The 26,085-nt window shown below is 43.4% G+C and overlaps 1 protein-coding gene across 10 annotated transcripts in view; it reads left to right on the plus strand.

Annotated features, from left to right (window-relative positions):
- The window catches only part of PPP1R9A (protein phosphatase 1 regulatory subunit 9A), a 541,608-nt gene that overhangs the window by 262,801 nt on the left and 252,722 nt on the right, over positions 1-26,085 (plus strand). For all 10 annotated transcript variants that reach the window (XM_029588910.1, XM_029588913.1, XM_029588912.1 and 7 more), the window contains exons 3-4: positions 1,578-1,710; positions 5,795-5,915. In XM_029588910.1, coding sequence (XP_029444770.1) covers positions 1,578-1,710; positions 5,795-5,915 — 254 coding nt within the window. The remainder of the gene's footprint in view (positions 1-1,577; positions 1,711-5,794; positions 5,916-26,085) is intronic.

The raw sequence follows: 26,085 nt of genomic DNA on the forward strand, positions 1-26,085 counted from the left end.
GGAGTACTATGAATCACAGTCATTCCAGAGCTTTCCCTGCAATTATTAGAACAAAGGTAGTGAATCATTTGCTTTTATGGATACTTTCTAGTTCTTTGGCAAACTACTGTGTACTAGAAGATATAAATTGAATACTGGAAAGCTTTTTGCCTCCTTTAGAGATTGAAAAAAAGCCTATTTATATACATATAGTGCAGAGATCATTTAACTTTATTATTCCTGGAGACAACTGTGCTCTTTTATAGATTGTAATTAACTTATTTACCGGTATGTCAACATAGGCCTTCTCCAGAAATGTTTTGAAAAATGGATCTGCGTAGTATCAAAAGGAATAATCCTTATATTGATCTGATAAAAGGTATCCTTGTAGCCTTCACAGAATTCACGGGGTAGTGTTTGTAACATCGCACGTAGGTTATCCAAAATGGACGTGCACGAATAAATCTGCTTTGAAAATGATCCTGGCAAAACTACACGCGCACAGTAACACCTGCTGTTTGTTGTGCATGGTTTGGCCCAGAGAATTTATGCACGTATCTTTGAAAATCAGAAAGTGTGTGTGCAGGTCCCTAACCCTGACAGATTCCACTCCTCCTATGCATGTAAAAGTACCTCAAACGATGGGGCCGATTTTTAATCCTACGCGCGCGGGGTACATTTGTGCGCGCTACCCGGTGTGCCCAAATGTACACCCAGTTTTATAACATGTGCGCAAGGGGGTGCACACTTCTGCACCTTGCGCGCGCCGAGCCCTAGAGGAGCCCCTTTGGCATTCCCCATTCTCTACAAGGCCGCTCCGAAATCGGAGCGGCCTTGGAGGGAACTTTTCTTTCGCTCCTTCCTTCCCCATCTAACCCACCCACCAGCCCTATCTAAATCCCTCCCCTTACCTTATTTTATTTTTTTTACGCCTGCCTGTTGCAGGCGTATCTTGTGCGCGCTGGCCGGCTGCCAGCGCGCCATCCCCCCGGCACAGCCACTGTGCTGGAGGACTCAGGATCGCCCCCTTCCTTCCCCTTTTTCAAAGACCCAGGAGATACGCGCGTCCCGGGGCTTGTGCGCACTGCCGAGCCTAGGCAAAATAGGCTCGGCACGCGCAGGGGTAGGTTTTCAGGGTTGCGCGCGTATATTATGCCTGCAAGACCTATATTACGCGTGTGACCCTTTGAAAATCTACCCCAGTGAGTGTGCGCTTAATTTTATGCACATAGTTGCACAGTTTCCTAAGGGTCTATTTCTGAAGATAAAGCACTACCCTACTCGCAAAAGTCCCTTTGAAAATGACCTTCTCTAATTGAAAATATATAGTCACTTATTCATTGCTTATGGCATATCTTGCCGGGAAAAGCACATTTAATAAACTCTTGTATTACACTGTATTGGAAACAGAAAAACAGTGACAGATCAATCCATGCTATAAGGCATCTGAGCCAGTATTAGAAATATTAATTTTATAGGATTTCGCAAGGCAGAAGATATTTATGATTGAACTAAATTTAAGCACAAACTACCTAGATAATGATTGACCATTCATCCGAACAGCATAAGTTTAACAATGTTGCTGCTTATTTCTCTAGGTGTTTAATACCTACTCAAATGAAGACTATGACAGGAGAAACGATGAAGTGGACCCAGTGGCTGCATCAGCAGAATATGAACTGGAAAAGCGTGTAGAAAAGCTGGATCTTTTCCCTACAGAACTAGAGAAAGGTGCCTATTCTATTATTATTATTCATATGCATCTGAAGCATGGGGTAACATAATTTGTTCAGGGACCCTTTGGGTTATTACCTTTTGCAGCTGTGCAGCCAGATATGATGTATGCCAAGTTTTAGATTAAACAAAAGCTGCGTTCATTGTTGCAATGGCTACAGAAAGTCTACATCCCCTTTCAAAATGTTCACCATTTGTTGCCTTAAAGCCTAGAAGTAAGATAAATTAAAATACTGTTTGCTCCATATATCCATACATCCTGCCTCTCAGCCACCAAGTGAAAAATATATTCTAGAATTCCTTAGAAAATGAAGGAGAAATAAAAACACAGAATAGCTTGGAATTCACCTCCCTTATATTTCTGTAGCAATCCTAATGCTTAAAGCTCTGGTGTAACCAATCATGCCCACATGAGCATGACTATTAAAGAATTGCAAAGTCCTTGAATAACCCTTGGAGCATGGTTGGGATAATTATTAAAAACGTGGAAGGTGTATGGTACTAACAAGAACCCTCCTAGATCAGGCTATTCTTCCAAACCGGATGACTGAGCACGAAGAAGACTAATCAGAGGTGACAACCAAGAGGCCAGTGGCCAGTTTGAAAGAGCTACAGGCTTTGATGGCCAAGACTTGTCAAAGTGTGTATGTGTATATATATATATATATATATATATGTGTATATATATATATATATATATATCACAACAATATCATAAGCACTCCATAAATCTGGACTGTACGGTAGAGTGGCGGGAAGGAAGCCAGTACTCCTGAAAACCCATCTTGAATCCCATTTGAAGTATGCAAAAGAACACTGAGGGGATACTGCAGGCATGCGGCAAAAGGTTTTGTCAGTCTGACGAAATTAAAATAAAACTTTTGGGCCTGAATGCAAAGTGCTAGGTTTGGTGCAAACCCCAGAGAAGCTTGCTGGTGGAAGCATCATGTTAGGGGAATGTTTCTCGTCAGCAGGGCCTGGTGCACTTGTCAGAACAGAAGGGGAAAGGAAATGGAGAAAAGTATGGAAAAGTCTTTGGGGAATACCTGCTGCTCTCAAGAAAGCTGAAATTAGAGTAGAACTTCACTTTTCAGCATGGCAATGAGCCAAGGCCACACTGGAGTGGCTAAGGAACAGAAAGGTAATGTCCTGGAATGGCCAAGACGGAGCCTTGGCCATCAGTGCTCCCCAAGGAACTTGACAGATTGAATGGTTTTGTAAAGAAGAATGGACTAATTTTGACAAACCTAGGTAACCAAAGTTGTTAGAGACCTATCCAGCAAACTCACAGCTGTAACTGCTGCTAAGGGTTTTCTTCTAAGTATTAAGTCAGGGAGGTAGAAATTATCCAGTGGGGGTGGAGACAAAGTTGGTGGATTTTGTTTTTGTTTTTTGGATACATAATTATATGCTTTGTCCCCCAGTAAAACATTTTTGGCCCAGAATGCTGGGGAATATGGTTTGTTGGTTTGTTTATGAATTTGGGGGGGTGGGGGTGGCAATTTCTCATTAAAATGCATGCACGTCAGATGCAAAAGAAAATGTGAAAAATGTTCAGGGGTATGTAGAATATTGATAGTCACTGTATGTGAAAGTGCCGTAATTTGTATCTTCTTAAACGTAAAAATAGAATAAGAGTGTGTGGAAAAATTTGAGGCCACACATGTAATTCTCGTGATAAATATATATGGCCTGATTAGAACTGTTGAACCAGTATAAGAAATCTGACGATTCTGTGCATGACATTTTTTCTTGCATTCATGGCTTTGAGTGTTGAAGTATATGGATCAAATTCTAGTTTTTTTGGGGGGCGGGGTGTTTAATAGTGGCAACCATGATAATCAAGCGTTATGTCTTGCTTTAGTAAAAAATATCCCCCAAAAAGCACTGTAACAGCAGTGTTTTACTATTTTACTGTTGTGAATGCCTGCAGCATATTCACAGTTAAAGCAGTATCAATAAAATGATCAGTCAAATGTTACTGTTTGAAGGAGCGAGAGACAATGGATGTCACTGATGACATTGCTAGCAAATAGCTTCTCTCCTTGTCAGTCAAATTGCATATTAAAGGATCTCACTACAATGCTAAGAGGTCCCTTTTTGCTGTAAAGTGGAAGTAACCTCAAGCTTGATTTCAGCAGTAGGCTGAGAACCAGGGAAGCCAGGGATCTAATTCTGCTGCTCCCACTGATGCTTAACCCTCCATTATCTCAGGTGCAACCTAGGGGCTTATTTACCAAGCATTTTCTCCATAGACACAAAATAGGAGGCAACTTTTAATAAATAGTCCCCTTAGATTGTAAGCCCTAGCCATTTTGGGGCAGGGATGTACCAATTGTACCTGGATTTCTAATGCACTTTAAACTCAGATTTAGAAAGGCGCTCAATTAAATCCAAATCCAAAACTTGGACTTATGATATACCTTGCTCAGTCAGACCAAAGGCCCATCAACTTTGAGCCCAACATCCTATAACCTAAGAATTGCCATGCTGGATAAGACCAAGGTCCTTTGAGCCCACCATCCTGTCTCTAACAGTGGCCAATCCTGGGCACAAGTGACCAGCAGATCCTAAAGAGTAGATGCATTTCTTGTTACTCATTCCCAGGGATAAGCAGAGGCTTTCACAAGTCTACCTGGCTATTAATGGTTTATAGACTTTTTCTCCAGGAACTTTCCAAACCCCTTTTAAGCCCAGCTATGCTAGATAACTTGACCACATCCTCTGGCAACAAATTCCATAGCTTGATTGTGCGTTGAGCACAAAAAAACGCTTTATCCACCTTGTTTTAAATCTGCTACTTGTTAGTTTCTTGGAGTACCCCCTAGACTTAGTATTATTTGAAAAGGTAAGTGACCATTCCCTATTTACTGGTTTGCATACAATGCATGCATGCATGCAAATCACTCTCATGCATATTCTTTATGGATATACTAAAAACCAGGCCTGTTTGTAGATCTTGAGGACTGGAGTTGGCCACCCCTACTTTGAGATCTGCCAGAAACATACATAGAAATGATGGCAGAAAAAGACCAGTTGGCCCATCCAGTCTGCCCAGCAAGCTCCCACACTTATTTTCCCATACTTGGCTGTTTCACCGACCACCAAGTTCAGGGCCCCTTGTTGGTAACTGTTTGATTCAAATTTCCTGCCACCCCCTGCCATTGATGCAGAGAGTAATGTTGGAGTTGCATCAAAGGTGAGCATAAGGCTTCGTGGTTAAGGGTAGTAACCGCCGCATCAAGCAAGTTACCCCTGCTGCTGATACTTACAACCTGGATCGGCCACGGGCAGAAAGAGAATGCTGGGCTCGATGGGCCTTGGTCTGACCCAGCATGGCAGTTCTTATGTTCTTCACAATCTGCTCATGTTTTAACAACTTGGAATAATTTTATGTCCTCTGCCAAGCTGATAATCTCACTTGTTGCTCCCTTTCCCAAATTGTTTATGAATGTGTCAAACAGCACAGGTCCCAGTATGGATCCCGGAGACACACTACTATTCACTTCTCTCCATTGGGAAAACTGACCATTTAGACCTATCCTGTTTTCAATTTTTTTAACAAGCTACGTATCTCAATGGGACTCCTATCTTATGACTTCTTAATTTTCTGAGGACTGATTGGGCATTATTAAGTAGAAACTCAGTTTGAGCATTTGCTGGGAGAAAAAGCCCTGTTCGTTGGGGATTATTGTTTCAGTACTAAAAGTCATGCTGCATATAGTGGGTCATACAGTGATTCACTGGTGCTGCTGAGTCCAGAGATTGCTCGTGTACTAAGCCCAGATGCAAACCTTGTGCAGGTAGTATAGTGTAGTGCAAGAGGTGTATTCTTTCATGAGATAATGCAGCGAGGTTGTGTCTGCTGAGGAAACTGAAATCTTTCTGTATATCCTCTGACAGAGTAGGACGTTTTCCTGTTTGGCTAAAATCCCACAGTATCCAGTCACCCTACTCTCATGCTGTCAGCTAGAGTAAAGCAAATTGCTTCTCTGTTTTCTGCTGTAGCTGCATCATTAGGGGGCTGTGGTTGTAAATGCTTTGAGGTGCTAAGGATAATGTATTTATTCCCCATTAACAGATGAAGAGGGCCTTGGAATCAGCATTATTGGAATGGGAGTTGGCGCAGACGCAGGTCTCGAAAAACTGGGGATATTTGTCAAAACTGTAACAGAAGGTGGAGCTGCACAGAGGGACGGCAGGTAACATCGTAAATCTAAACTGCATGACATTGTTATAACAATCGTTGCTTCCTGTATATTGTATTTGAAAATGGCTTATAAGTTAGCTTTACTTGTGCTGCAGGATGATTTATGACAGCCCATGATGCAGTTTCAAATGGTTTTGAAACTTTCTACTAACTCAATAAATTAAAGTGCAGACTAAACTGGGCCCCTGAACTCAGAGAAGCAAGCCGTGTGAATAGAAGAGAAGCAAGCCTTGATGCGCACTAAGCATGGATGCAGGCGGGAATTTCCCAGTCACGCGTGCAGTTAGATGGATGTATGAGGTGGCTGCTCCGCTAATCCTGGTTTTAGCTCTTTGTTTTTCCTTGATGCACGTTCCATAAATTTCACACACACAATCTCGCACATGAAATACTTTTTCATAAACTGTGGAAAAGCCAAGGAAGGGGGTGAATGGAGTATGTGGAAGTGTTCAAGTGCTGCACGCACATAGCCGCACCCAACCATAACTGTCGGATGTTAATGCTGGATTCAGCCCTTTGGAAGATTGAGCTTTTGTTTCTTGGTGATACGTGAAGTCCAGGCCATCCCTCCAAATAGATACTTGCATTGCTTTAGAAACTTAAGAAAAACAAAGTTCTACAAATGTTTAAATCTCTCTCCATTCTAATTTGTTTTTCTGCCATTGAAATGTCGTTTTTCCCCTCTCCTCTTAATAGTGCTGTCTGGCATCCTATTTGATTTTTAAATTAAATGCTTGAATCCTACAAGATTTCCTCACATCTTGTGGCTCGGGAAAAGACCCTTGGTAAGCATAACTCCAAATGTGCCCACCTCCTTATTGAAATAGGTCATTTGGATTCACAATCCTAGCTTTTAGACCAGCAGTTCCTTCCCATCCCCTGGTCACACCCCCATATGGGGTTACGACATCATCAGCTGGAGTTAGGAGTTGGATCCCTGTGGGTTTCATACCTCCCCCAGAACCCAGCTGCTTCCAAAGCCAGTGCCAGCTGATGTAAACCAGCAAACCCATTCTTTCCTCCATGGCCACATGTGTTTGCTGTCTGAAAGGGAGAGGGCAGGCCAGGAAGGACAGTGAAATGATACCAGTGCCCACCCATTCTCCTCCCAGGGCCAGTGCTAGCTTTTGAGCTGCCCTGTGCAAACTACTGTGCTGCCCCCCTCCTCCCCCCTGTCCCCTGTTCAGTTATCTCCCTCCAGTAATCTAAGCTTTAAAATCTCCTCCCAACCCAGGTCCACCCTCTCTCCTTTGCATCCCATAGCCAGTAGAAGGGTATTAGATGCTCTGGACAAACTTTAAGAGCACGGTCTTCTAAAGTAAAAATATATTATGTTTACATGCAGTGCTGTGACAACAAGCAAAAAACCCTGCAAAAGTACCTATATGATATTAGGCCTTTTGTGACGTGTGTTGGATGTGGGCTTGAACCTCAGAAAAGCCATGAGCGAACAATTACAATATAGTAAACCTCCTAAACCAAATCAGCACTCACTGCCAGCACTCAAACAATAGCAATCTTACCAATGAAAAAGAAATGCTTCAAATATTACAGAAGTCCTATTAGGAAAAGAGAACAAGCCAGGCTGCTATAGATTCCTAACAAGAAACTACACTGTAGCAGAGTATCTGACCTTGGTCACCCATGCAGCACACAGACAGACCATCACCAAATACAGAATAAAAAAGAGACCGTAAGGTATAAATAAATATGTGCAGTCAATATAGTACAACAATGGGTAAAACAGAAACATCACCATTCATTATAAAATATAAAACATCAATAACAGTAAAACCACATTAATAACAAAAGTAAATATTTCAAGAAAGAAGAATAAAAATCTAGTCATTAAAAACTCATATAAGTTGATTTCCCAAACACCAGTAAAATATTTCAAAACAGCAGACACTTCAAATAACACCAAATTAAAACTAATAAGGGTTAAAAGAAACATCCCACTCCCCATACCTGAGAAATCTGTCATCTTGAGTTTGTTGTGGATTAGTGGTGTGGGAGGGCACACAAACGTTCTCCTCTCTCTCATATATTCCCACATGGTTCTTCTCTGATACACACAGTCCCTCTCTCCCATGCATGTGCACACATACATATTTTCTCTCTCTCTCTCTCTCACCACTCTTGCTCACACATTCTCCTCACACATAAACTACCTCTCTCACGTGATCCTTCTGTCTCACATACACATGCGCACATAGACAGTGTCACCTTCTTTTCTTCTACTTGCTCCCCCAGCAGCCTTGGGCCCATCTCTTCACTTTGGCCTCCATCGGGTCAGGATCACAAGGTGGCCTCCACTCCACTTTGGCTGCTGATGGGATGGGGGCGACCGGGCAGCCCACAGCCTCACTACCTCCGCTCTTCTTTCCCTTTCCCTCACTATCTTGTATCTTCCCCCCCCCCTTCTCTCCCTGCAGAGGATCTACCCTCCCTCCCTCTAGATATTCCCCCTCTTTCTCACACTACTTGAGTTCTTCCCTCATTCCTATCTCTCTAGAGATTCGTCTTCCTCTTTTTACCTCTTAGTCACTATCATAGCTTTTTCCTCCCTTCTCACCCTCTTTCCTCATTACCTTAGCTTTTCATTCTCTCCCTTCCTGCAGAAGCTCCTCTTACTTTCTCCCTCACCCTTTCCTGTGCTTTCCCACTTTGTCCCTTCACCCGCCTTCTTACCCAGTCACCCCCACCTCACCTCTTTCCCCTTCCCAGGCTCTTCCTCCTGGACAAAATGGAGTGGAGGATGTGGGACTGCCTGGCAGAATCAAACCCGCTGGCGGCCTTAGTAGAGAAAATACTCAGAGCCGCCTGCAGCATAGAAGAGCCTGAGGGAGGCTTGCCTGCTCAGATTTAGGCACTGAATTGGGCAAGGGTACCCCTAACACCTGCCCGATCCAATGTAGCAACCCACGGATCCCCCGCACAAGCCTGGATCAAAAACATTACTGCAGAAGAAGGAGAGAGGCCAAAGATACTTTAGCTCTCCTCCTACCTCTGACTCTGATTGGGCAGCAGCGGAGTGAGTTTCAAACAAGGGAACTCAAAGGGGCAGGGAATATGTGGAGGGAAATAAAAGGGGGGCATTTGAGATGGGAATATCAGCAACAGAAGTTTCAGGAGGTGGCTGTGGGAGAAGGCGAGCTGGTGGGGGGGGGGATTAAGAGAGAGGATCTATGTGGGGGGGGGGTTGTTCCAGAGGAGTGAATCAGCTGGAGAGGGGTTTGAGGGAAGAAATTAGCTGGAAGAAAGGGTTTCAGAAGAGAATCGACTGGAAGGGGAAACCTTGAGAAGATTAGAATGGGATTGGGGGGTGGGGATTGACAGGAGGGTGAGCTTTGGGGGTTAGAGGGGATGGGCTGAAGGGAGTGAGAGGAGCTGGAGTGAATGTGGATGGTATATATGAGAGGGGATTGGCTGTGAGGGTAAAAGAGGGGGATGGAATTGGTGTGAGAGGGGATGACTATGGGGGTTGAGGGGAGAGGAAGATGGGGGGGGGGGATATGAACAAGAAAGGTGAGCCTCAGTGGGTGAGTGAGAGAGAGGAGTAGCTGTGGGGAGAAAACTGGAAAAGGAAGAGGAAAGCAAGAGGGGATCTGCTAGAGATGTTGTAAGAAAAGGTAGCAGGGATAAGAGAGAGTGAGATGGATGGGGCTTGAGAGAGGGATGGGAGAAGGAATGAGATGAGAGGTGATGAGGGATGTAAGAACAGATAACTGTGAGAGGGGGAATAGGATTAGGATGAGGGGCTGACAGAGGATCAGTTGGGGTTATAAGAGGGTCTTGGTAAAAGAGGGGGTCAGCTGTGGGGATGTGAGAGAAATGCTGAAGGGAGTGAGGGGATCAACTGGAGTACAGAGGTTGAAAAGGGAGTGTTTGGGTTTGTTTTTTTTTAATGGGATTAGTCCTCTCCTCCCCCCCCCCCCCCATTGTTTTGATCAACGTCTAGGGGTCATATGAATTTTAAAGTACTAAAATGGGGTCATTTTGGCAAAAGCCCTCTGTTAGGCATTAAAGCAGTGTTTCCCAGCCCTCTCCTGGAGGCGCACCTTAGTCAGGTTTTCAGGATATCTTGAATGAAAATGCATGAGAGAGAGTTGCATATACTGGGTCTGAAAGTGTGCAAATCTATTGCATGTGTGTTCATTGTGGTAATCCTGACAACCGGACTGGGTAGGTGAGCCTCCAGGAGAGGGCCGAGAGAACGCTGCATTAAAGAACAGTTTGAAAGCTGCATATTAGCCGGTGATGGACCCTTCCAGGACAGATCTGTGCATGTTGTCACGAGAGTCTTAATTGTGACTAATCTTTTGACATCCCTCCAGCATTGTTGGACTTTCTACTGAGTTAATACAACTTGGCAAACTGTTAGAATAAAACCTTATCTGTCTTTTCCAGCCCTAGTAAAGATTTCCTTATGTGTCAAAATGTAACAAAGTGAGCAAAAGGTACAAAACTGAAGAGAAGTAAAATGCATAGGTGGCAGGTCTTCCAAATGTAAATCCTTCTTTTAAAGTAAAGCTTAGTATATATTTTCTTATGCTGTCACACCTAAAATTTCCATTTGATTTCATGATTTTTACAGTAAGGCTTGCTTTCTAGATAAGGGACACATTACTGTGCATGCTGTGCTGTACTTCAAGAATCACCATACCTGGGAACTTTCAATTTACTGTCACGCTGAGATGGCCCTGGATTACTAGGCAGGAGGTTTGGGCACACAGACTTTTTTTCCTTTTTTTAATTTTTTTTCTCTCGCACACAACATATGTTCATTCAGACCAACTCCTCTCATTCTACTCCCCATCCACATTCTCTCTGTAAGACGCACACATTTTCATTCGCACACACTTTTCTTTCCCTCTCCCTCTCCCACCCATACATACCGTATTTTTCACTCCATAAGATGCACCTGACCCAAAGATGCACCTAGGATTCAGAGCGGGAAAATAAAAAAAATAAAAAATAAAGAATGGTGTGCTAAACAGGCTCTGTCCCCGGGCGTCTGTGCGTCTTATGGAGCAAATTAGGGTAGGGCATAAAATGTTTGGGTTTTTTTTGTCCCCATTCCCCATCCCAACCCTTTAAATTTAATTAACTACAACCCCCCCCACCCTCCTGATCTCCCCCAAGACTTGCCAAAAGTCCCTGGTGGTCCAGCGGGGGCCCGGGAGCGATCTCCTGCACTTGGGCTGTCGGCTGCCAGTATTCAAAATGGCACCGGCTGTCCATTGCTCCTACCATGTGACAGGGGCCGACCAATGGCACTGGTGTAGCCCCTGTGACATAGTAAGGGCAAAGGCTATCGGTGCCATTTTGAATACTTGCAGCTGACGGCCCAAGTGCAGGAGATCGCTCCCGGACCCCCGCTGGAGCACCAGGGACTTTTGGCAAGTTTTGGGGGGGTCAGGAGGGGTGGGGGGTTGTAGTTAATTAAATTTAAAGGGTTGGGATGGGGACCGGGGACAAAAAAAACCATTGGTTATAGTTAGGGGGGTTTTTTTTGTTTTTTTTTAATATTTGCTCCATAAGACGCACAGACATTTTCCCCCCACTTTTGGTGAAAAAAAAGTGCGTCTTATGAAGTGAAAAATACGGTACTTTCAGCATACTCACATGCTTTGTTCTCCCAAACATGCTCACTCTCACCTCTAATCCTCTTCCCACTCATCATTCTTGCTCTCTTTACCATATTTTCTCCCTTGAAGAAACAGTACAGTGATATCTAGAAATCCTAACTGAAGTGCAGGCACTCGCATACCGAGGTCTGTCTGGCAGGGGACCGAGGAAGCCGGATGCTTGGACCACAGCCAAACTAGTATTAGTATTTAGACTATAAAAAAAACTTTGTGCTTTGACATGAGAGAGAATGGGGCTAGGTGTGAACAGAGGGTTTTGTGCATTCATCTACTCAAGATGGTACAGTATAAAGAAGGAAGATGAGAATAAATGAGTAGACTGGATGGAACAGTTGGTCTTTGCTATCATTTACTATGTTACTAAGACACTGTGAATTAGCCTGGGTAGTGGGCTGAGTTCAATAACCAATCTAGATTTGGCACTGCTTCCTTTATTCTCATAATTTAGGTGTTGGAAAATGTGTATTCTGTAAGCTGTGGATTGCCGTCTACTTCCTTCCCCCGTTAGTCTTCACTGATGTATGGGGGAGGTACAGCACCACATAAACTGACAACTTCTTACCTGCTATATATGCAATCCCAGCAGCTCAGGAAGGACACTTTCAGTCCAAGAATCACTTTTATTGATCAGACATTTCAGGCTTACCAGTTAGACAACAATTGCCTCTACAGTCCTTAACACAGCATAGGCTTATACTGAGTACAACTTTGCATCGTTAGAGAACTTAGAGCAAACCTATCAGAGACTTTGACTTCCTTTGGGTATATTTGTAAACATAGCTAGCTAACTACCCTCATAACCTTAGGAGATTACTTTCAGTTTCACCCTGGAGCAGAATCTACCAAAGGGAGCATTTATTCTTGGCCCCTGTCACTTGCTGGGTTAAGGAGGCTTATCTCCAGCTCGGAGAAGAAAAGACCGGTTTGACACAAGCAGCCAGGTAACAGACAGGACTTTCTTACCTGCAGCCTTTCAGGACACAGCAGTTCTTCTGCTTCATTGCAGGGAAGGTCAGGGGTGATCTCTTGGGCATCGTCTTCTGCTGGTATGAATGGACCTCTTCCAACCACCTCCCAGAGCCCTCTCCCCAGCTGCTTTTAACAGGCAGGGTATACATATGCAAAAGCTCAAGAATAGCCAAACAGGAACATTACAGACTGCTGCCCCCCTTTTCCATCTGGAGGGGGTGACTACTCTTGCCAAGATGCAACTCCTGACCCGGACGCATGATCTCTGTCCTGTGACATTTGACCAGCGCTGCCCTGGCTGTGGCAGATATGCTTCCAGATTCTATGATCTAACTCTAAATTTAGATCATTGTTCCAGGTATCCACTATAGATTGTGGAGTTTGTTTCCCATATTTACTAAGGGGCATTCCTAAATGTATAAGAGAAATACCCTTAGAATATGCATCAGGGTCGCTCATAAGTCTCCAGCCCATTTAGTTGATGTAATGGCTTGGTCAAATCAAATTTCTCCCCCAAAACCCTTCTCAGTTGGAGATAAGATTGTGAGTGGGGAGACAGATCAAATTAGTCACACGGGGACTTAAAAGTAAAGAACCCATTCTCATCCAATAGTTGAGCAACATATATAAGACCATTATCTCTCCATTCTCTACAGGTTGGTGAAACCCTGAGCGTCAGGTTTTCATATACAGTATTCCTGGGGGAATTGTGTGCAAAATAATTTAAAATTTTGCACTGAGGAGAGGCTCACCCTGCTGGTGGCTGAAAGGAATCAGTAAGCTTTGCTTGGAAAATTATTTTGTAAAAGTATTGGGGAGAAGTAAACTATTGGGGTATATTATTTAGTGTGTTTGTGTGTGTGTGTGTTTTTAATAGTCAGTAAGGCAGCTAATAAACAGAAATTAGTGTGCTTGTATTTCCCAACCCTCCCACCCCTAGCTCATCCTTAAATTCATAGGCAGGTGCCACTTTCACACTTAAAAAAATAAAAAAAAATCAGCCTTTTAACTTCACTTCACGAATTCCCCACACCTTATTGAGAGTTTGATCATTCCCCTGTAGGCCACTACCAGACACATAGTGAATTCACTAATACATTTAAAGAAAGCTAATTAGACACATTCCTACTCCCATAGCAACCTAAAACTTAACTAGGAACTGAACAAATTTGAGAATAAGGCAGCAGTCCAGCAGCAAGAGGGGGGGCCTCCTAGTCTTTTGCATCGAGTGTCACATGTATGATTTTTTACCCACCTGTGAGAAGTTGTACATGTGCATGCGATGCAAAGAGCTCCTGTCTCTCAGAGAACGAGTCCGATCTCTGGAGGCTAGAGTGGCAGACCTGGAGGAGCTGAGGCAAACAGAGAGGATAATAAATGAGACATTCAGAGACATAGTAGCCAAGTCCCAACTCGGAGAACATCAACGTGGTGCAGCAGGAAAGGATGCTGTAGCAAGGACCTGCTCTCCAGGTGGTGCATTGTCCTTTCGCACTGAGGATCTCTCTCCCAGGGCTACTGCCCAGGAGGGAAGGGTTAGGTCGGCCGTCATAGTTGGTGATTCGATTATTAGGAATGTAGACAGCCGGGTGGGCGTGAGGATCGCCTGGTAACATGCCTACCTGGTGCAAAGGTGGCGGACCTCACGCGTCACCTAGATAAGATTTTAGACAGTGCTGGGGAGGAGCCGGCTGTCGTAGTACATATGGGCACCAACGACATAGGAAAATGCTCCATAAAACTGTCATTTATTCTATCCAGGAACTTTCTCTCTCTAGCATGTCCTGGTGATACATTTACCCTGTCAATACTGGGGTAACTGAAAACTCCCGTTATTACTGCACTACCAATTTGGTCAGCTTCCCTAATTTCTCTTAGCATTTCACTGTCCGTCTCACAGTCTTGGCCAGGTGGATGGTAGTATACCCCTATCACTATAGTCTTCCCCAACACACAAGGGATTTCTACCCATAAAGATTTGATTATGCATTTAGCCTCATGCAGGATCTTAATCCTGTTGGACTCTGTGCTATCCCGGACATAAAGCGCCACCCCGCTTGTGACATGCTTGGGTTTTCATCTTCGCTGCGAGCTGGACGAGTTCTGCTCACAGTACGCCTGGGTCACCTCCATCTTCATCAAATTCTGTGCAGAAAATGGTAATTCTGCGCAAATTCTGCATTGCGCAGTAGCACAGAATTCTCCCAGGACTATTATAGGAGCAACAGAATAGTGGACATCTTCCACTCACCCCAAGAAGTTTAGTACCTGGCTCCAGACTTGGACATTGAGTTGGCATGGAACTATTTTTACAAACTCTTCTGCTGTTAGGATAGTCCCGAGAAAGAAAGGGGAGAAGCACCAAGTTAATGGTTTGTCCCTTATTTGACTATTACAATGCACTCAGCAGTGCATGTTTCGGAGAAATGTATCCTTGAAGGATACTAATGAAACAGGAGAGTTAGGGCATCCCAACAGAGAGGTTCCAATAAAAGCCAACGTAGTCCATGTGCCTATATGTAAAAAATCACCAAAGCTAATGATTTCTGAATTATCACTAACAACTGAAAAGCAGGTTGTTAATACAAACAAAAACCACACTTTGAAATGTCTGTATGCCAATGCCAGAAGTCTAAGAAGTAAGATGGGTGAGTTAGAGTGTATAGCAGCAAATGATGAGATTGACATAATTGGCATCACAGAGACTTGGTGGAAAGAGGATAACCAATGGGACAGTGCTATATCAGGGTACAAATTATGTCGCAATGATAGGGAGGATCAACTTGGTGGGGGTGTGGCATTTTATGTCCGGGAGGGTATAGAGACCAACAGGTTAAAGATCATACAAGAGACTAAATGCTCAATAGAATCTATATGGGTAGAAATCCCATGTGTGTTGGGTAAGAGTATAGTGATAGGAGTATACTACCGTCCACCTGGACAAAATGATCAGACAGATGATGAAATGCTAAGAGAAATCAGGGAAGCTAACCAATTTGGCAGTGCAATAATAATGGGAGATTTCTGTTACCCCAATATTGACTGGATAAATGTAGCATCAGGACTTGCTAGAGACATAAAGTTCCTGGATGTAATAAATGACTGCTTCATGGAGCAATTGATTTAGGAACCAACAAGAGAGGGAGCTATTTTAGATTTAATTCTTAGTGGAACGCAGGATTTGGTGAGAGAGGTAACGGTGGTGGGGCCACTTGGCAACAGTGATCATAACATGATCAAATTTAAACTAATAACTGGAAGGGGACAATAAGTAAATCTGCAGCTCTAACACTAAACTTTCAAAAGGGAAACTTTGATAAAATGAGGAAAATAGTTAGAAAAAAACTGAAAGGTACAGCTGCAAAGGTCAAAAATGTTCAACAGGCATGGACATTGTTTAAAAATACAATCCTAGAGGTGCAGCCCATATGTATTTCACACATTAAAAAAGGTGGAAGGAAGGCAAAACGATTACCGTCATGGTTAAAAGGTGAGGTGAAAGAGGCTATTTTAGCCAAAAAAAAAATCCTTTAAAAATTGGAAGCAGGATCCATCTGAAGAAAATAGGATAAAACATAAGCATTGTCAAGTTAAGTGTAAAACATTGATAAGACAGGTGAAGAGAGAATTTGAAATGAAGTTGGCCATAGAGGCAAAAACTCATAATAAAAATTTTTAAAAATATATCCGAAGCAAGAAACCTGTGAGGGAGTCGGTTGGACCATTAGATGACTGAGGGTTTAAAGGGGCTCTTAGGGAAGATAAGGCCATTGCAGAAAGACTAAATGAATTCTTTGTTTCCATGTTTACTAATGAGGATGTTGGGGACATACCAGTTCCAGAGATGGTTTTCAGGTGAGACTGCACCTTGAATTCTGTGTACAATTCTGGTTATTTACACTTTCGAATAATAGAAGGACTGGGGGCATTCCATGAAGTTAGCAAGTAGCACATTTAAGACTAATCTGAGAAAATTCTTTTTCACTCAATGCACAATAAAGCTCTGGAATTTGTTGCTAGAGGATGTGGTTAGTGTAGTTAGTGTAGCTGAGTTCAAAAAAGGTTTGGATAAGTTCTTGGAGGAGAAGTCCATTAACTGTTATTAATCAAGTTTACTTAGGGAATAGCCACTGCTATTACTGGCATCAGTAGCATGGGATCTTCTTAGGGTTTGGGTAATTGCCAGGTTCTTGTGGCCTGGTTTGGCCTCTGTTGGAAACAGGATGCTGGGCTTGATGGACCCTTGGTCTGACCCAGCATGGCAATTTCTTATGTTCTTATGAGTTACTTCAGCTGCAAGCAGTCCAAAATATGGCCGCTCAGTTGATTTTCCATTGTTACAGAAGGATGAGTGCTGCACCATTGTTACAACAATTATATCGGCTGTCAATAGAATAGTGAGTTCAGTTTAAGATCTTCTGTTTGATGTTTAAGGCGCTACATGGGGCTGGAGCCAAGTATTTACAGAAAGGGTTAAGGCGCTACGTTCCATATTGTGATTTGTACTCCCAGAATGACATTCTATGTGTGGTTACCTCCAGAAAGGACATGAGAAATGTGGCTTATAGGAAGAGGATGTTTGTTAGCCGGTGGCCAGAGTTGTGGAACTCGGCACCACAGGAAATAAGATTAGAATCAAACTATTTAGCTTTTAGGAAGAAAATACAAGCTTAATTATTTTAATCTGAGACATAGAGCCCTTGGGATTGTTTTCTTTTTGCTAGTTAGTTATGTAGTTTTTATGAATGATTTTATGTAATTTTACGTTGATGTATTTTATTGGTTATGGTTATTTTTAGATTATTCTAAACTGCTCTCACCAGACTTGTTCTGATTTAGCAGGTTAAAAGAATTGATAGATAAACATATAAATGGCATGCGTAACCAATGATGACATCATCCTAATGACACAATAATGCAACAATAATAGAGTAATACTGATAAAGAATCATAATATAATAATGAAAGGTAGTAATGGAATAAAAATGAATATAATAGTGCTAGAGAGTAATAAGGGAATAATAAAAGATACATTGATAATAGTAAATATAAAAGCATAAGATAAAGAAATACTGTAATTCTCACACTGACCTTTCTGAGCCTCTTGGATTGCATATATAGGAGGTAATAAGTGGTCAGTTTATATAGTCTGCCTCTCCCCCATACTTCGTCCCCCCCGGCCATCCACAGGTTATAGAACACTCTTATATGTTCCTACGCAGGAATGACCAATGCTGTTTCTCACAAGCCACAAACAGGCCAAGTTTTCAGGGTATCCACATTGAATATGGATATGAGAGATTTGCATGCAGTGCTATCATTGTATGCAAATTGATTTCATATATACTCATTGTGGATATCCTGAAAACCTGACCTGTTTGTAGCTCTTGAGGATTGGGGTTGGCCACCCCTTCCATAGTAAGCAGTAGAGTGGTATTGACCCTGAACAATTTGTTCATCATTATGTGCAAATACGTTTGGATTTTTATGCATTTTGTCCTTGCATTTGGTGTTTTGACATGGGTCCTTGAACTAACTGCAAATTTCTTATATTGGTTCAACAGTTCTAATCATTAGTCTTGTGTCCTCAAATCACATTCTCAAATATATTATTAGTATCTTAATTTGCATGATAATAGGGCAGTTAGCCTATCTTGAAGTGGATCCACATTTTGAGTGTACCTATATGTTAGGGAATAAGAGTGTGCTTCATTCAAAACTGATTGGAGACATCCGCTTTGCATCTTAGCACCTACAAGGATTGAGCTGTAGATAAAGCACAATGCGGTGTTTAAGCAAGCAACCATATCTGTTACATAACCATTATAATACTTGTAGGGGGTTGTAGACTGATAATTATCAGTCTAAAGACAAGAAGTCTAATGCAGCCTTACATTCTATTAGAGAAAACAATTGCCTGTCATTCTGGTGTCCCAGTGAGTCTTAAATGACAGCGTGCCATTCAACTTAATCATTTCAACCTGCAGGTTTGATTGATCCTAACACGAATATCCAAAACTGCTTCCTGTAGTTGAGAACAGCCAAATGATCACCCCCTTGGTGATGGATGAATAGAGTTCGATAAAGGTCCATCGGAGATCTTGAAAATCATGGCCCACTTCCAAGAGGCCAGCTAAAACACGACTCAACGAGTACTGCAGCTGCTTGACAACCTGAAATTTACAAGCTCCAATTATGCTTCATTGTTTGGAAGTAGGTCATGATATTCAAGACCTCTAATTGATGCTTGTGGGTGCTGTTATCCCCTGACGCAGAGATACACTTGAAATGTGGATCCATGTCAGGCTAAGCTAAGTGTCATGTTATAATGAAAATAAAAGAAATGTATATATGTGACTAATCTGAGTACACAGGATCGATGATTAGATTTGTTGAACCATTATAATTTGAGAGTTGGTTTATTGTATGATGGTCCTTTTCATATATTTCTTGTTGTATTGAAGAGTTTTGGATAGAACTTGTTTGTTCGGGAAAGAATCCTAACTGTTGCACAGCAGCTATGGATGAGATTTGGGGTGCAAGCACACCAGGCCCTGAAGAAAGCTGTGCTCTGCAGCCCCCTCTGAGGGCTGTTGCTGTTCATAGCTGGGCTACTGAAGGAGGAAGGTGGGGGACTAATCAGTAAATAAACCCTAGTAGCTTCTAATGAAAACCCATGACACTGTAGCCTTGGCATCCCCCACCAAGTTGTTAAATGACAGAGCAAGGTTAGTTCTAATTGGGTTGAAAGCTAAGGTTTGAATGTAGATTATCCCAGCCTACTTCCCCTTCTCCCAAATGTGAGGGGGGGGAGTAATGTTCGTTTTATATGCTTAGAAAGGAAACCAGTACAAGCAATATCTGGAGCATATGGTAGGTTATTTAGATGTCATGCTCAATTGGATCCATAGATTTTCGCTGTCCTACCTCTATGAATTAAGAATATCTTTTATTCTAGGGCTGAACAACCTTCTCTTTATCAGAATTTGCTGGAGCTGAATGAAGTGACTGTCATGACATCTGACCAATTACAGATCATGTTCATTCTCCCTTCTACATATTTGTGCACTTGATGTTACATTACCTCTTTACGCTAAAGAGTCGTCATTTGATACTGTATTTACAATTAATATTTGTTTGGCACTTCCTCTTCCATCTTACAAATCCTTGTTAGAGCAAAAGGCTTGTGATGCACTGGCTCAGTTCATAATTGAATAGCAAAGAAAGAAGAAGGATTTTTATAACTTGATACCATGCAGGCTTGCTTTATTCAGATCAAGAAGATTTCCAATGTGGCCTCCTTTAGGAATAGACTCAGTTCAAATTGATTCACATGATACTTATTCATGCAGTCTGTGACTTCAGGGCAGGTTTGGAGTTTAGTGATGAATAAACACTTTTGCTTCAAAAGAGGGAAGTGCCCAATTTTCTGTATACTGATTTTCATAAGAATATTCCTGTATGAAGATTTCTCTTCTTATTCACAGCAGCATAACATACAGGCAGTAGGCTTGTATCCTGAGGTGAGAGAGAGAGACTGGGAGAGCCATGCTTGTTTAAATTGTCTTACTGTACAGAAATCGTTAAGACTAACTCCTTTTCCTGTACTTACCCAGATCTGTCCAGACAAGTGGGTTTATGTATCCCTACCAACAGATGGAGGCAGAGAACAAAACTTTGAGGCACTGCTACTTTAACCGAGAGTGCCACCTGCAGTCCTTCAGTATTTCTCTGTCTCCAGCAGATGGTAGAGATGCAGACCTGCAGTCTGGAAAGAAAAATTTTAGAAGTTGGAAATTTGGAGTAGTTGGCTCCCTGAGATGTTAGGCTCCTTTATGGATCTCAACAACAAAGAGTGTATAGTAGGTCCTCAGACTCAAATCAAAAACACAAAAGGCACCTATTCTAATGATTGTAAACCAATCAGGGCGTGCAGACAGATAAGTGTATAAAGCAAAAAAAATTTTTCTAAAGGCAGGAGCTGCATCTGCAAGCCTGACGACGTGTCTAACCTCACCCGGTCAGATCGTCGGGTCTGTTCTTCATCTGCGGCTCTTACCCAGCCGTAAGGCCTGTTGGTGATTTATAATAGCACTTAAGCCTTAAAATTGTATTGTTCATGAATGACAAATGTAAACAATGTCCAATGTCCCGTGAATGTTTTAGCAAAATTCCCGACATCGGCCGGTGTTTCGCTGCCTGCCTGGCAGGCAGCGAAACACCGGCCGTTCAATAGTATCTTCGCTTTTATTTTTGCGAAGATACTATTGAGAGACTGGGAGTCCATTTTGAAGGAGGCTGTTACCCCTGATGAAGCTGCCAGGCAGGCAGCGAAACACCGGCCGATGTCGGGAATTTTGCTAAAACATTCACGGGACATTGGACATTGTTTACATTTGTCATTCATGAACAATACAATTTTAAGGCTTAAGTGCTATTATAAATCACCAACAGGCCTTACGGCTGGGTAAGAGCCGCAGATGAAGAACAGACCCGACGATCTGACCGGGTGAGGTTAGACACGTCGTCAGGCTTGCAGATGCAGCTCCTGCCTTTAGAAAAATTTTTTTTGCTTTATACACTTATCTGTCTGCACGCCCTGATTGGTTTACAATCATTAGAATAGGTGCCTTTTGTGTTTTTGATTTGAGTCTGAGGACCTACTATACACTCTTTGTTGTTGAGATCCATAAAGGAGCCTAACATCTCAGGGAGCCAACTACTCCAAATTTCCAACTTCTAAAATTTTTCTTTCCAGACTGCAGGTCTGCATCTCTACCATCTGCTGGAGACAGAGAAATACTGAAGGACTGCAGGTGGCACTCTCGGTTAAAGTAGCAGTGCCTCAAAGTTTTGTTCTCTGCCTCCATCTGTTGGTAGGGATACATAAACCCACTTGTCTGGACAGATCTGGGTAAGTACAGGAAAAGGAGTTAGTCTTAACGATTTCTGTACAGTAAGACAATTTAAACAAGCATGGCTCTCCCAGTCTCTCTCTCTCACCTCAGGATACAAGCCTACTGCCTGTATGTTATGCTGCTGTGAATAAGAAGAGAAATCTTCATACAGGAATATTCTTATGAAAATCAGTATACAGAAAATTGGGCACTTCCCTCTTTTGAAGCAAAAGTGTTTATTCATCACTAAACTCCAAACCTGCCCTGAAGTCACAGACTGCATGAATAAGTATCATGTGAATCAATTTGAACTGAGTCTATTCCTAAAGGAGGCCACATTGGAAATCTTCTTGATCTGAATAAAGCAAGCCTGCATGGTATCAAGTTATAAAAATCCTTCTTCTTTCTTTGCTATTCAATTATGAACTGAGCCAGTGCATCACAAGCCTTTTGCTCTAACAAGGATTTGTAAGATGGAAGAGGAAGTGCCAAACAAATATTAATTGTAAATACAGTATCAAATGACGACTCTTTAGCGTAAAGAGGTAATGTAACATCAAGTGCACAAATATGTAGAAGGGAGAATGAACATGATCTGTAATTGGTCAGATGTCATGACAGTCACTTCATTCAGCTCCAGCAAATTCTGATAAAGAGAAGGTTGTTCAGCCCTAGAATAAAAGATATTCTTAATTCATAGAGGTAGGACAGCGAAAATCTATGGATCCAATTGAGCATGACATCTAAATAACCTACCATATGCTCCAGATATTGCTTGTACTGGTTTCCTTTCTAAGCATATAAAACGAACATTACTCCCCCCCCTCACATTTGGGAGAAGGGGAAGTAGGCTGGGATAATCTACATTCAAACCTTAGCTTTCAACCCAATTAGAACTAACCTTGCTCTGTCATTTAACAACTTGGTGGGGGATGCCAAGGCTACAGTGTCATGGGTTTTCATTAGAAGCTACTAGGGTTTATTTACTGATTAGTCCCCCACCTTCCTCCTTCAGTAGCCCAGCTATGAACAGCAACAGCCCTCAGAGGGGGCTGCAGAGCACAGCTTTCTTCAGGGCCTGGTGTGCTTGCACCCCAAATCTCATCCATAGCTGCTGTGCAACAGTTAGGATTCTTTCCCGAACAAACAAGTTCTATCCAAAACTCTTCAATACAACAAGAAATATATGAAAAGGACCATCATACAATAAACCAACTCTCAAATTATAATGGTTCAACAAATCTAATCATCGATCCTGTGTACTCAGATTAGTCACATATATACATTTCTTTTATTTTCATTATAACATGACACTTAGCTTAGCCTGACATGGATCCACATTTCAAGTGTATCTCTGCGTCAGGGGATAACAGCACCCACAAGCATCAATTAGAGGTCTTGAATATCATGACCTACTTCCAAACAATGAAGCATAATTGGAGCTTGTAAATTTCAGGTTGTCAAGCAGCTGCAGTACTCGTTGAGTCGTGTTTTAGCTGGCCTCTTGGAAGTGGGCCATGATTTTCAAGATCTCCGATGGACCTTTATCGAACTCTATTCATCCATCACCAAGGGGGTGATCAGATCGTCGGGTCTGTTCTTCATCTGCGGCTCTTACCCAGCCGTAAGGCCTGTTGGTGATTTATAATAGCACTTAAGCCTTAAAATTGTATTGTTCATGAATGACAAATGTAAACAATGTCCAATGTCCCGTGAATGTTTTAGCAAAATTCCCGACATCGGCCGGTGTTTCGCTGCCTGCCTGGCAGCTTCATCAGGGGTAACAGCCTCCTTCAAAATGGACTCCCAGTCTCTCAATAGTATCTTCGCAAAAATAAAAGCGAAGATACTATTGAACGGCCGGTGTTTCGCTGCCTGCCAGGCAGGCAGCGAAACACCGGCCATTGTCAGGAATTTTGCTAAAACATTCATAGGATATTGTTTACATTTGTCATTCATGAACAATACAATTTTAAGGCTTAAGTGCTATTATAAATCACCAACAGGCCTCACGGCCAGGTAGGAGCCGCAGATGAAGAACAGACCGGACGGTCTGACCGGGTAAGGTTAGACACGTCGTCAGGCTTGCAGATGCGGCTCCTGCCTTTAGAAAAACTTTTTTTGCTTTATACACTTATCTGTCTGCACGCCTTGATTGGTTTACAATCATTAGAATAGGTGCCTTTTGTGTTTTTGTTTTGAGGCTCCTTTATGGACCATCCCTTAGGTGGACCAGGGGGGTTGGAAACCCTTGGCTGGTGCTCATCTTTGGTTGGCCGGAGGTGCTGCTAGCCCAGGGGACTGATTCCCTCAGGACTTCCAAGGTCCCCTCCTGAAGATTCACCTATTTGTCAAGGAAGTACCCTGGTTTTGTGCTTTTAAGCTGTTTGGGGTGGGGGGGGGGGAGTGTGGGGTTTTTTTTTCTTTGTTACAGCAGCTGCAGGAAAGTCAGGGCACAGCAGTGAGTATGCCAGGGACAGCAGGATCTGCTGCGTTTCAAAAGGGTTGGATTCAGGGAATTGCCTTCCTTCCTTCTCTCCAGGGGAGCCTGGAGGTTTGAGGGAGTTTTCATGAGCGCCTATTTCTGGCGGCGGGGAACTGTTTTCTAACTGCGGGTGCGGTTTGAATGTTTTCTTCTGTGACGCTCTTGCTGCCGACACCACGGACCTCTGTTTGCAACAATGTTTTCTTTCACGCCTTTTCCCGTGCACCACCCACCCCAACTTTTCTTCAGTATGCCACATGTGCGGCCTGCGGGGTTTTCCGTGCACTATGTCTAGCATGGCGATGAAGCCACATGTAGTGGCCTGTAAGGTCTGTGGTGTTTGGTCCGCACTGCTCAGTAGCTGATCTCTCTGCACTGCTTGTGCGGCAAGGGGAGAAGGGACTTCGTTGGGGTGACCATAGGGAAAAAGGCCCTCCGATCATCAGACAATGCAGCTGTGAGTGCCATGGGACCCTGGGGGGGGGCATCCAGTCCCACTGGAGATCGCGGACAGGGGCTAGTTGGAGCAGGAGTCACCATGGATGCTGCTCCTCCTCTGTCGCCTGTGGTGCAAAGGGACAGGAGGAGGTGGGGTAGTCGGATGACAGTCTCTGGGGGTAGGGGACTGCGGATCCTCATGAGTTCTCGCCAGAGTTTGTTTGTTACTTCTCCATAAGGTCTTCCTGGCAAGGAAGGAACTGGGGTCTTTGCATCCTAAGAAGAGGCCTAGTTGTCGGGCTTCTAAACGTCCTAAGGTGGTGCCCTCTGGGGTGTCTGGGGATCTGCTGCGCTGTCTGGGTCTGGGGTGCGAAGGTTTGGATGCTGATTCCAGGGATCTGGATGATTCAGATGATTTGCAGGAGGACCCAGAGTTGCAGGAGTCAGAACCGGGTGTGGAAGTGGATGCGGCTCCGAATGTTGTCCCGGATGCGAATAAGGATGAACCGGATCAGGATGAGTTTCCGATGTCTGAAGGAGATGATCCTAAGGTGGTCTGCTTGTTCAAGAAGGAGGAGTTGCATCCCGTTATTCCCTCTTATTCCTTAGGTGTTGCAGGAACTGGGGGTTAAAAATGACTCAGGAGTTAGATAATGAGGGAATGAATCCAGTTCTGGATGGGCTGCAGAGCCCTCCTAGTGCCTTCCCTTTGCCTAAGAAGATTTGCAAATTGAACCGGGAATGGGATTTTCCAGAAGCGATTCTTTAGGTTGGCCAGGCCATGACTAAGTTTTATCCTCTGAAGGAGGAGACCTTGGAGCTCCTATATATACCAAAGTTGGACGTGGCAGTTTGTGGTGACCAAGAAGACGACCATACCGGTATTGGGGGCGGATGCTCTGAAGGATGTGCAGGACCGCAAGTTGGAGATTCAATTGTAGTGGATGTTCGAAGTCTCTGCTTTGAGACTCCGAGCCGTTATTTGTGGCAGCATGATGCAAAGGGCTTGTTTATGTTGGGTGCAATAGTCTCCTCCGGAGACATTAGTGCTCTCCAGTTGGCATGCTTAGAGGCTGGAATGGCTTATGTCGCAGATGCGGTGTTTGACTTAGTGTGCACTTTGGCCAGGAGCATGGTCTTGGCAGTAGTAGCTCGCAGGCGTTTGTGGCTGCGGACTTGGTCGGTTGATATGTGGTCCAAGGCGTAGTTGTGTAATTTTCCTTTCAAGGGAAAACTCCTTTTTGGGGAGGATTTGGATCAGCTGATGTAGACTTTGGGGGAGTCCAAAGGAAACAAGTTGCTAGAAGATAAAAAGACCTCCAGGAAGGTTTTTCCATCACAGGTCCATTTTTAGGAGTCACGTAGGTTCCTGGCCGACAAGTCCTCCTCTGGTGTGGATGCAAAGCAGTCTGCTGGATGGCAGCAGTCCTTTCGGAACTCCCACAGATCTTCCAGGGATAGTGCCAGCTAAGGGGCCAGTGGGGGGAAAATCCTCACAATGAAGTCAACATTGCCCAATCCTCCGTAGAAGTGGTCGAGGGAAGATTGTCCAGCTTTTACAAGGAGTGGGTCAAGATTACCTCAGATTGCTGGGTGCTGGAGTTAGTTTGCGAAGGTTACCCTTTAGAATTTTCGTGTCCCATCAGGGAAGCCATTCTAGAGTCCCATGTGGCCTCTCGGAGCAAGCGAGAGGTGGTGTGAGGAACTCTGCACAGGCTGTTG

Source organism: Rhinatrema bivittatum, chromosome 2 (assembly GCF_901001135.1).
Source record: "Rhinatrema bivittatum chromosome 2, aRhiBiv1.1, whole genome shotgun sequence".
Taxonomy (NCBI): domain Eukaryota; kingdom Metazoa; phylum Chordata; class Amphibia; order Gymnophiona; family Rhinatrematidae; genus Rhinatrema; species Rhinatrema bivittatum.